Source organism: Camelina sativa, chromosome 18, assembly GCF_000633955.1.
Source record: "Camelina sativa cultivar DH55 chromosome 18, Cs, whole genome shotgun sequence".
NCBI lineage: Eukaryota > Viridiplantae > Streptophyta > Magnoliopsida > Brassicales > Brassicaceae > Camelina > Camelina sativa.
The window spans coordinates 19,490,853-19,500,678 of NC_025702.1; the positions used below are offsets into that span (position 1 = coordinate 19,490,853).

Below are 9,826 nucleotides of genomic sequence, written 5' to 3' on the forward strand. Positions count from 1 at the left end.
AAAAAAAAAAAAAAAAAAGGGTTTTATTTCTTGATTGTATAGCTTTGGATCATCAACAAAACAACAACAAAAATTTCTCTGTTTTTTGAATACATTGTAACAACTAGAGAATATATATATTCCAAAGTTGAGATGTTTTCAATCTTGAGACATGTAAACATCTTTGTCTTCACAACCCATGTCCCATAATGAGAAATTTTCCCTGTTCATGGTCTGATTCGAATCAGAATGATCTGGTAATTGGTTCAAATCCACTGCGGTACTTGTTTGATCTTCAAAACCTTGATCAGAACAGTTTAAGTCATGTAACCTCTCGAACCAGAGATAGTCTAGCCAGTTTCCATCTTGATTATGATAATCTCTTGTGTCCTCTGCTCTCGAGCTGGCGCTATAATCATCGTCACTCGTAGTCATTGACCGAACAAACCCGTCCGAGCCACCGCTACTATGGTTCATCGGTTCTTGATTTCCGTAGAGACACTCGATCTCGTGACCTGTCCTCAAGTTCTTGTCCACGAATCCTAAACTCACATCACTCGAAGGACAACTCGAGTTTTGGCAAGTGTATACATTAGATAACATTGCCTCTTGTTGTTCCACAAACTCACCTTTTCTCTTGTTACCGAACGGTTCTTGATCGGCAAGAAAACAAGCATTTGGCGACCATTCTTGATCAGTCCTTTTGTCTTTCCTCAATGACACCGCCGGTTCTTGATCTTGCGCTACAAGAAAACAGGGGTTAAGTGGCGATTCTTTATCGAAACAAGTGAATCCTGAAGGTTCTTGATCTCTATCCTTGTCCTCGTCATCTGAGATTGTGAGGCGTTTGAGACGAGCTTCTTCTTGGTTCAACACACGAGACCAAGTATCAGTCTCTTTAGCCATCATCTTATCTTGCAAACACTTGGACTGTCTCGCGAGCCGTCTCACTCTTTCCAAATTCGGGGACATGTGTTTAATCACAGCAGCTAAAACGCTCACTTTCCAAGCTTTTCTAAGGTCGTGCGGTTTCCGATACGGTGGGGGACCGTGCTCAAACGCCGCAGCTCCTTGCTCTCCCCACCATAACTCCGTCCCGTTAGGCCACCACGGTGGAGCCAAACCTTTTTCCAACGGAAACCGCCGCTGCGGGGGCACGCAATGTTGCATCAAAGCTGATAACAAGGACCCTAACGTCGTGTCTTGTAGCTCGTGAAGCATGTGGATATACGAATTCGGGTCTAGAGATTCGTTTGACGAGATTAATTGAGCAGCCGCTAACGTCAAATAATCAGAAACAGCGTTTGGAGCGGTTTGATCGAACTGAACGTTTTCTTTCCACCAACGTCTTAAACTGTCTGAAGAACCGGTAACCGGTTTACCTTTTTCCGGCACGATTCCGTAAACGAAACCTTGAGCTTTGCAAACTTCCATAATCTTCATCATGTACTTCAACACCGAATCTTGAGAACGAGCCATTTTCTTGCGGCGTGAACCTTCTGCTCGGCGCACGATAGCGGAGGAGGAGACAGGGGAGGATGACGACGGCGAAGAGATGTTGTGATTGTCTCTCTTTTGTTGTTTGAGCTTACACATGAGGTTTCGATCTTTCCACATGCGTTTCTTGAGATCGTCGTAGCTGATGTCTTCACCGAAACGATCAAACTCGCCTTCGTCTTCTTCGAAATCATCGTCATCTTCGTCTTGAATTGGACTAAGTGGTTCTAAATCTTGGACCTCCACCATTTTTAGTGTTTTTGAGAGTATAGTTTTACTATAGTTATTAGCTATATATGATTCGTAAAGAGAAATGATCCCTTGCGATTGCTCGACTTTATGTTATATATACGTGATTGATATTGACTTTATTGGCGGTTAAGTTACATGTATAGATCATGATCTTGTGTCATATATCGTAATTGTTTTGATATTTTGCTTTTAAATAAGAAAGATATATAATTAAGTCTATTTATATGAAAAAGAGCTTGGAGGAGGTGTGCATGTTGGGAGAGGGACGTGTCGAGATCTGCTCGTCTTGTCTGGAACTATAATTGCATGTCCTAAGAAAGCAAAATGAAATAAAGTAATGTTTTGTTTTCGGCTCAATATAAAATAATGTTTTCATGTGGTCAAGAGTTTACCTTGGGGAATTAACAATGGGTTGTAACCTAAAATTCCGCTTGTGAATAAACTCTTTTTACATCACTAGCTAGGATAGTCATCCGACAGTTTGACATTTATTAAAGAACAATATGATGTCAGTTTGAAAAATTTTGAATGTTAAAGGATGGTTTTAATTGATGACAGTTCTAGAGGTTTGGATGTTTGTGAAGGATTTGAGGGATTACATGACCTCTGCAATTACGCCCCCACCACGTTTTACCCACGCCTTTATGATATAAAACTCGGTGAAAACATCAATTTGGAGCTTATGTAAGTTCATTACATTTGAAGGTCAATTCGTAAAACTTACACATGTAGTAGTCATAAACGTGGCTTTTTCTGACATTTTTATTACTTTGTTTTTTTTTGTTCTCCTGTGGAAACAACAACAACCAATAAAAAATACGCATACAAAAGGACCGCAGATTCTTGTCTATCCCGTATAAATTGTTTTCTCTTCTTTGCTTTGAATCAAAAGATCATCATTTCGATGATATATTATTTGTTCTTCACATTTTTAGAATCCAACTACTTGAGTATACTGTGAGTAAGCATCGGATTGCATAGCAATTGGTGCTCTAGTAACATGATCAGGAAGCTCGAACGCATCCACTAGTTCCTTGGCCACATTCCTTACTTGGAAACTCAAATACTCTGTCAGTTTATGAATTGCCTGCAAACAAGAACAAGATTTATGTTTTAAACCATTGTTAATCGAGAAATAATAAGTCACCGATACAATTTGTGGATTGTTATATAACAAAACAAACCTTAGCTTTGTTAGGCGCCACATAATCAACATTACGGTACGTTCCTATATCTTTCCAGATTCGGTCCAATGCGTAAAGATCACAGGCTAGTTTCAGAGCAGCTCTTGCACTTGGGTCCGGACAGCTGAAGAAAGTACACAGGTTTGTAATAAGAGATTTACAAAACTTGATTTCTGAAAATTTTATTAAGGAAAGGTTTTGGTGTGATCCTTACTTTTTAACAGCTTCGATGAACTTGGCGAGAATGACTGATTCAATGTGAGATTCTGCAAGTGTCAAGAGATGATTCAAGCATCTGTTCCACGCACCGAAACCACCGAGAGTCTTTGAGTGCTTCTGCAATCTCGCTGCCACATTTTGTAGCAATCGCGATGTTCGATACTGAGGAGGCAAATGTAAAGAAAACAATTGTAATAAATGAAGACAGTGAGAGTCAGAGAGATTATATATGAGTAAACACTAACTCACCCGGAAAGCATCTAGTTGGAACTTTGGATCTCTTAGATGATCTTCACCTTCCCAACGTGCTGTAACAGGATTTGGCTGAGACAAATAAGTGTTCATTGATTCTCTCAAGTAGCTCCATGTAGCTGTCAACGTCCCGCCTTGGAACTTTTCTTTATAACGCTTCAATAAATCAGCAGCCACCTGAAAGGAAATAAACAAAACTATGAGCATGATTATATTTTCAAAAGAAGTGAAACGTTTCTTAAAAAGAGTGAAAGGACCTGTTGAAGAAGCACTGTGTTGTCTCCTTCAAATGTCTGGAAAATGTCATGATCATTTCTCAAGCTTCCAAATCGATTAACAGCTGCGTAACCATGTCCTCCACACGCTTCTCTGCAAACCGAGAGTGACTTGGCGGTGTAAGACGTTACATATGATTTGAGCCCAGCAGAGAGTGCATGGACATCAGCAACCAATTGCTCATCGTGAGTCTTCTTCATCTCTGAATATTTCTCCACGAGATATACAGTTGCAAAATGGTATGCATAGGTCGAGGCTAACATCGGCATGAGCTTGTGTTGTTGAGACTGGTAATCGAGAATACTGACCTCAGGTTGCTTTGGAGGACCAAATTGTTGTCTTAGAAGGGAATAACGAATAGCAATCGTTGCAGAGATTTTAAGGACGCCAACAGATGCATATGCAAGGCCAACTCGACCACCAACAAGCTCACCGAGTGTTGCCCCAAATCTTTTATTGATTGTTGGCAAACTACTTGTATATTTGCCATCTCGGGAGACATCTCCAAAACGATTGAGAAGATTATCTCGGGGTATTCTCACAGAACGGAACCTCAACGCACCGTTATCTACTCCATTAAGTCCCACTTTATGTCCACAATCTTGGATTTCAACACCAGGGAGAGTCTGGTGTGTTTTCATATCCCTTATGGGAACAATGAAGGCGTGCACACCCATATCCGAAACTCCTTTGGAATCATGAGTTGGAAGAATAAGCCTGGCAAAAACAGTGGCAAACTTCCCATGAACAGCAGCATTTCCAATCCACCATTTGATAGCTCCATCATTAGGTGTATCAATTACAAATTCGTCTTTAAGTGGATCAAATGTGGCTGTGGTCTGAAGACCTTGAACATTGGACCCTTGAGTAAACAAAAGAAAGATACTTAGTACAGGGTCATGACACTGAGACAGAGTATTAGATGCTGAGGAAACATTAGTCATCATCACTCACCATGGTGAAGTTCAGTCATGGCAAAGCAACCGGTGTAGTCGAGATTGTCAATGCCATCAAAATACTTGTCTCTATGCTTCTTGGTTCCCAAATTGAGCACAGATCCTCCCCAAAGACTGCAAATGTACATGTATAGAAAAATCAAACGCAGACTACGAGTCCCATATGTAAAACTCTTATGATACAAAACAAGATCAAACTTTTCCATCGAGAAGGACACCACAAAACAAAATCTTTAAATCTCTAAATTACTCATTCGCAGTAGGAAAAGTTAAAAGCTTTCAACTTTAAAGTTGATAGTGAAGCTATAAAAGTACTAATGACAAAACAAAAAGCTCAAATCTTGATATCTCCAAATCCAATGACGAAACAAGAAAAAGCCAAGCTCTATTCAAAATATTCAAATTCACTAACCTGTATTGAACGCCCATCTTAATCCCAAAGGACATATCAACACTTCCAACAGCTTCCATAATCGCGAAATACTTCTCCGGATCATCAGCGACATACCTAAACGGCCTAATCCCAGCATCTCTAACAAGCCCTAGCAGCTGATTCATACACAGCTCCCGATGATCGTCCTTGGAGATCTCGATCGGCGTCTGCAAATCGGGGCGGGAATTGAAAAAGTCGAAAACTTTCTCCTGTATATCCATATGTTTCCCCCTCATGTACAGCGACAAAGCTTCCCCGTTGACTTCCAACTTCTTCGACGACCTCGACGAACACCTCTCCGCCTGCACCAACGGTAGCGGCGGCGCAGTCACGTCGGGAGAAATGTGCGAAGACAATCTTTGGATCCTCCTCATCGCAACTAGGTCGGAAGAAGATTCCTCCTCCGCCCACGGATTCATCATCCCTCGCCGCGATTCCATTAAACAAAAACTTAAGTCTTGATGATGAAAGTTTTCACCTTTTCTCTTTGGATTACGAACGGAGAGAAGTGTAATGCTTTTACGACAAGGAAGATGACGTGGACACGTAGTTATCAAGATGACGTGGAGATATATTAGTGGATAGAGTTTTGGCTGGTTCTGGTGTGCTTTTCGAGGTGATCCTTCCTTTCCTGTCTGATAAGATTTTTTGACTTGACGTGGCACAACGAAGACTAAAAAAACCTGGGCTTTTGTTGTGATAAGCCCAGTGGGTTTAGATTAGTTTTGGCCCATTAAAAGAGTGCGGGACCGCGCGTGACTCCTCCTCTCTTCCCCCCGCTCCGAGTCCGACGCCCAAATTCGAAACGCAAAATCTTAGATCGGGGAAATCTTAAGATTAGTTCCCGCCTCAACAACCTCAAAAATAAACCCTAATTCTTCTCTCTCTCTCTACTCACACGTCTGTGACTTTTTTATATTCTTCTTCTTTTCTCAGCCAACGACGGATGCCAACATTTCATTGGTTAGTAACCCAGAACTCAATTTGATTTTGTCCTTTGTTGATTTTTAGGGTTCTTCATTTCTCAAATGTACGAATCGCTTCGGTTTCTTGCGTCCTCTTAGTTTACGATTCCGAATTTAAGAGGGTTTTGCTTAATTTCTTATTTTGGGTGTTAATTGAACTTGTTAGGGTTTTCTTGATTTAAAAAAAAAAAAAAAAAAAAAACTTCTTGTAAAAGTTTCGATTTTGGCTTCTTGTTTGAAAATGATAAGTTTTTTGTTTTGTGGTGTGGGTGAATTTGTAAAGATGACTGGAGATAGGTGCAGCTTAGTAGTGCCCAAGGAAACACGTCGTCCATTGTGTGATATGACTAATGTTCCAAGCAAGAGAGGGCTTTCGTCGCTTCTTGGTGATTTGCTTCTGAAATCTGGTGGTGATGATTCTGGTAAGAACCTTGTTGCTCGCGAAGGCTCCGGGGTTAAGTTTTCCAAGAGGTTGTGTTTAGTTGTTGACGACTTGGTCAAGGAGAGTACTAGGACTTGTACTGATACCATTCAAGGCTCTTCTTCTGATGATAATAAGAATCTCCATGTCAAAGAATCTCAGGGTGAAACCAATGCCGTTGATATGGCTGTTGAACCTTCTAAAGGTGGTAATGATGCTGTTAAGGAGATGTCTGACAAGGACTCGACTATGACTGTTTGTGCCAGTCAGACTGATGCTGTTACTGGTGAAGACTTAGCCATGACTGTGTTAAGTAGCAGCAATAGCAAAGAGGCGGGTTTGTTGTTGTCTAATTCTCAGAGCATCAAATCGTTTAGTATGAACAGATGTTCCAATGTTGACGGTATGGGATGTGTTAATCATAATATGGAAGCTAACGACGAGCTGAAATCTTGCTCTTGTTCTTTTTGCCTGAAAGGTTTGTCTGATTCTGTAGTGTTGTTTTTTTTGTTTATGATATCTTTATTGTTGTTATCAATAATATGATCTAACTTAGTTTTCTGGATGTGATGAATGTTTTCAGCTGCATATATCTGGTCAGATCTTCACTACCAGGATATCAAAGGTCGATTATCAGGTAAGTGTTAAAATCACACTGCAAAACTCTGATTCGAATAACATTGGTAAATAAGATGTGTGGTCATATAAATCGATTTTTAACGCAGTGCTGAAGAAGAGCCAGAAAGAAGCTAGTGGCTTGATCCGAAGGAATAGTAAAGGAAAGCCAGCGGATCCTTATGGATCTGAAAACTCCAATAACTCCACAAACACAGAAAATGTAATGGGTCAATGGACATCTCTGTTTCTTAACATGGAAGGCATCTTGGCTCGTGAAAGCAACCACCTTGTAAGTTCCTCAGAGCCTCTATTGGATTTTTCAGAACGTAACTTGAAAAAGTTTCTATTTTACTGAAACTTGGTTCTCTGTTTTGATGTCCGTTGTTATTTGATAACATGCAGCATAATAGCTTTGTAGCCATGAAAGAGTTAAGAGAGAATTGCAAGATTGATTTGGAGAGAGCGACGAAAACAACTCAACACAACAACAGTTAGGTACTGATTGTTCTTTACTGGTTTGAATGTTGTAAGACTCTTGTAACCTTATTCCTTATATTTCAAGCATCTCATGTATGTATTATAACTTCTATTGTCATCATTGTGATGTTGCATCTACGTTTAGTGTTAGACTCACTTGATTCTTCTAGCAAATTGTATCTGTCCTTTGAGAGTAGGTACAATATTGACCTCTGTGTTTGCATGTATGTCTATTCGACTTCTCATCCTTTTGTTTGCTGCTAATGTCCCTTACACACTACTTTTTGGGTTTATTATTATCTAATATGAAGGTTATTATTAATCAAAGTTTTCTTATATGTATTGTTGGAATTCCAAGTAAAATAAGAGGTAGCACCACAATATGTACTGATAATCAATAGAGGTCCACGGAATCATAATAAATATATTGATTAGCTACCTAATCATGTTTATTAGATTAGCAATGAAGTAATTAAGAATAGGGAGTATTGATTTGTTTCTGCTTTGACATGCAAAAGGTCAACTATTTAACATTATTTTGAAAAAAAGTTGGCTGTATAGTCAACGAATTAGCGGTTTCACCTCGAATTATTCTTCTTTCTTTAGTTTTTTGTTTTTCTTAATTCTGTTTAGAATGCTCATATGCATTTTATCAACTTTTTAAGTGTTGATACAACATCACACACTATTATAATAAATATAAAAATTTAGGTCGATTTTACGGTTTTTGTTTAAAATTCTCACACTATTAAATTTAGTGTGTAAACTGTCTTTCAATTTGTGAAAGATTCTTACAATTTAAAACGTTTGCAATAGTCAACATATGATTCAAATAGCTGCAAAAACAAAAACCGTAATTGATAAGTTTTGTATTCAGATTTATAGTCATGTCCCTGTTTCGTTCCAAAAGCTTAAAGCTTTGTGAATACTGATTAGCCAGCCGTTTTGGCTTACATGCTTGTGTTTGTAAACAAAGCTACTAATACAAAATGAGGTTGGTATAAAAATATCTTCAAAAAGCCAAGAGAAAAAACCAAAAAAAAAACAAAAAAGTAGAGAAGATTCACGAGAAGCAACCCAAGTCCCATGCTTTTCCTGAAGCTAACAAAAGCTCATTAAAAAATATCTAAACTTATACTATTATAGAGACATTGACCAAAAAAATTCTTATATAATATAGTTTGACATTGAACCTCATTTCCTTTGTTAAAACTAAGAGCCATACTTTCTTTTATACTATGTTATCTTATATTTAAAATTCCAATATAGTTATTTATTTAAAATGTCTAATTTCTAAAGTAATGAATCATCTTTGTCGGTTTTTAAATAACAAAAAAAGACTAAAGAAGGGAAGGAAGAGGAACCGAAGAAGTTGTTGTGCTAAAATTAAGAGTGAAGGTACCTTCCGTAGTTTACAAGTCTAATCCACGTAGGACACTACGTGCATACACGTCTACGTTGGCACTTTTTGATTTCACACTCAATGCTGATTGGTTCCAATCCTATATCATGTTACCTTTCATGATTTTATCCTACTTTACACATCTCCCTTTTCATAATTAGGATTATAAACAAAATAAAACCCTCAAAAATTCAATATCTAACATGTTGATTACAGTCATAATTTCAAATTCAGATCCTTCTTGTTTCTTTCTTCAACTTGAATGAGTACTATGTACACTTGTAAAAAGGTGTAAAAATTTATATTTTTGCCCTGAGTAATTGAGACACCAATAAAACAGAAACGAATTAAGTAGACATAACAATTGTCAACGCGTTTATTTCATACTAATATTATTATTATTATAATGCGTCATTAACTTAACCACAGAAAAAAAACCCATGGCCGAAACGAACACACATATATAAGCCAAAGTTTATGGCGAAACTATCAAACTCAAGATCGTGAATATTTCAAATATAAACAAAAGAATCATATATCTCTGTTCCTCACTTCTTTTTTTCTATTGTTTCTGGTTAACAAATGGCAATAGCTTTAAACATGAATGGATACATAGACGAGTTCACAAAAGCTCTTGAACCATTCATGAAGGTAAGTTCATCTTCTTCTTCTTCTTCTACCTCTTCTTCAAACCCAAAAACCTTAACTCCTAACTTCATCCCTACTACTACTAATAATAACCAAGTCTTGCCGGTATCTAACCAACCCGGTCCGATTGGGCTAAACCAGCTCACTCCAACTCAAATCCTCCAAATTCAAACAGAGTTACATCTCCGGCACAACCACCAATCTCGTCGTCGCAGTGGTCATCTCCTCACAGCTAAACCAACCCCAA

At 38.4% G+C, this 9,826-nt stretch overlaps 4 protein-coding genes across 4 annotated transcripts in view; 2 read left to right on the plus strand and 2 right to left on the minus strand.

The window, feature by feature from the left end:
* The window catches only part of LOC104763671 (type I inositol polyphosphate 5-phosphatase 5-like), a 3,484-nt gene extending 3,395 nt beyond the window's left edge, over positions 1–89 (plus strand). The window contains exon 11 of the mRNA XM_010487015.1: positions 43–89. Coding sequence (XP_010485317.1) covers positions 43–89 — 47 coding nt within the window. The remainder of the gene's footprint in view (positions 1–42) is intronic.
* LOC104762676 (ETHYLENE INSENSITIVE 3-like 5 protein) lies at positions 7–1,899 on the minus strand. The gene has a single exon (XM_010486011.2). The coding sequence runs from the start codon at positions 1,723–1,725 to the stop codon at positions 139–141; it is 1,587 nt and encodes a 528-aa protein (XP_010484313.1). The 5' UTR covers positions 1,726–1,899; the 3' UTR covers positions 7–138.
* LOC104762678 (acyl-coenzyme A oxidase 2, peroxisomal) lies at positions 2,461–5,488 on the minus strand. The gene is made up of 7 exons (XM_010486012.2): positions 5,028–5,488; positions 4,614–4,729; positions 3,641–4,521; positions 3,381–3,560; positions 3,127–3,293; positions 2,913–3,036; positions 2,461–2,815 (listed from the first exon to the last, which is right to left on the minus strand). The coding sequence occupies exons 1-7, from the start codon at positions 5,486–5,488 to the stop codon at positions 2,660–2,662; spliced, it is 2,085 nt and encodes a 694-aa protein (XP_010484314.1). The 3' UTR covers positions 2,461–2,659.
* LOC104762679 lies at positions 5,830–7,785 on the plus strand. The gene is made up of 5 exons (XM_010486013.2): positions 5,830–6,011; positions 6,297–6,912; positions 7,018–7,071; positions 7,160–7,341; positions 7,455–7,785. Exons 2-5 carry the CDS (start codon positions 6,297–6,299, stop codon positions 7,545–7,547), a joined length of 945 nt encoding a protein of 314 aa, XP_010484315.1. The 5' UTR covers positions 5,830–6,011; the 3' UTR covers positions 7,548–7,785.

Coding starts and splice junctions, on each gene's coding strand:
- LOC104762676 (XM_010486011.2), bottom strand. CDS start 1,725: ATGGTGGAGGTCCAAGATTTAGAACCACTTAGTCCAATTCAAGACGAA.
- LOC104762679 (XM_010486013.2), top strand. CDS start 6,297: ATGACTGGAGATAGGTGCAGCTTAGTAGTGCCCAAGGAAACACGTCGT. Junction 6,913..7,017: donor TTGTTCTTTTTGCCTGAAAG/GTTTGTCTGATT, acceptor GAATGTTTTCAG/CTGCATATATCTGGTCAGAT. Junction 7,072..7,159: donor TATCAAAGGTCGATTATCAG/GTAAGTGTTAAA, acceptor TTTTTAACGCAG/TGCTGAAGAAGAGCCAGAAA.
- LOC104762678 (XM_010486012.2), bottom strand. CDS start 5,488: ATGGAATCGCGGCGAGGGATGATGAATCCGTGGGCGGAGGAGGAATCT. Junction 3,561..3,640: donor ACACAGTGCTTCTTCAACAG/GTCCTTTCACTC, acceptor ATTTCCTTTCAG/GTGGCTGCTGATTTATTGAA. Junction 3,037..3,126: donor TTCATCGAAGCTGTTAAAAA/GTAAGGATCACA, acceptor TACTTTCTTCAG/CTGTCCGGACCCAAGTGCAA.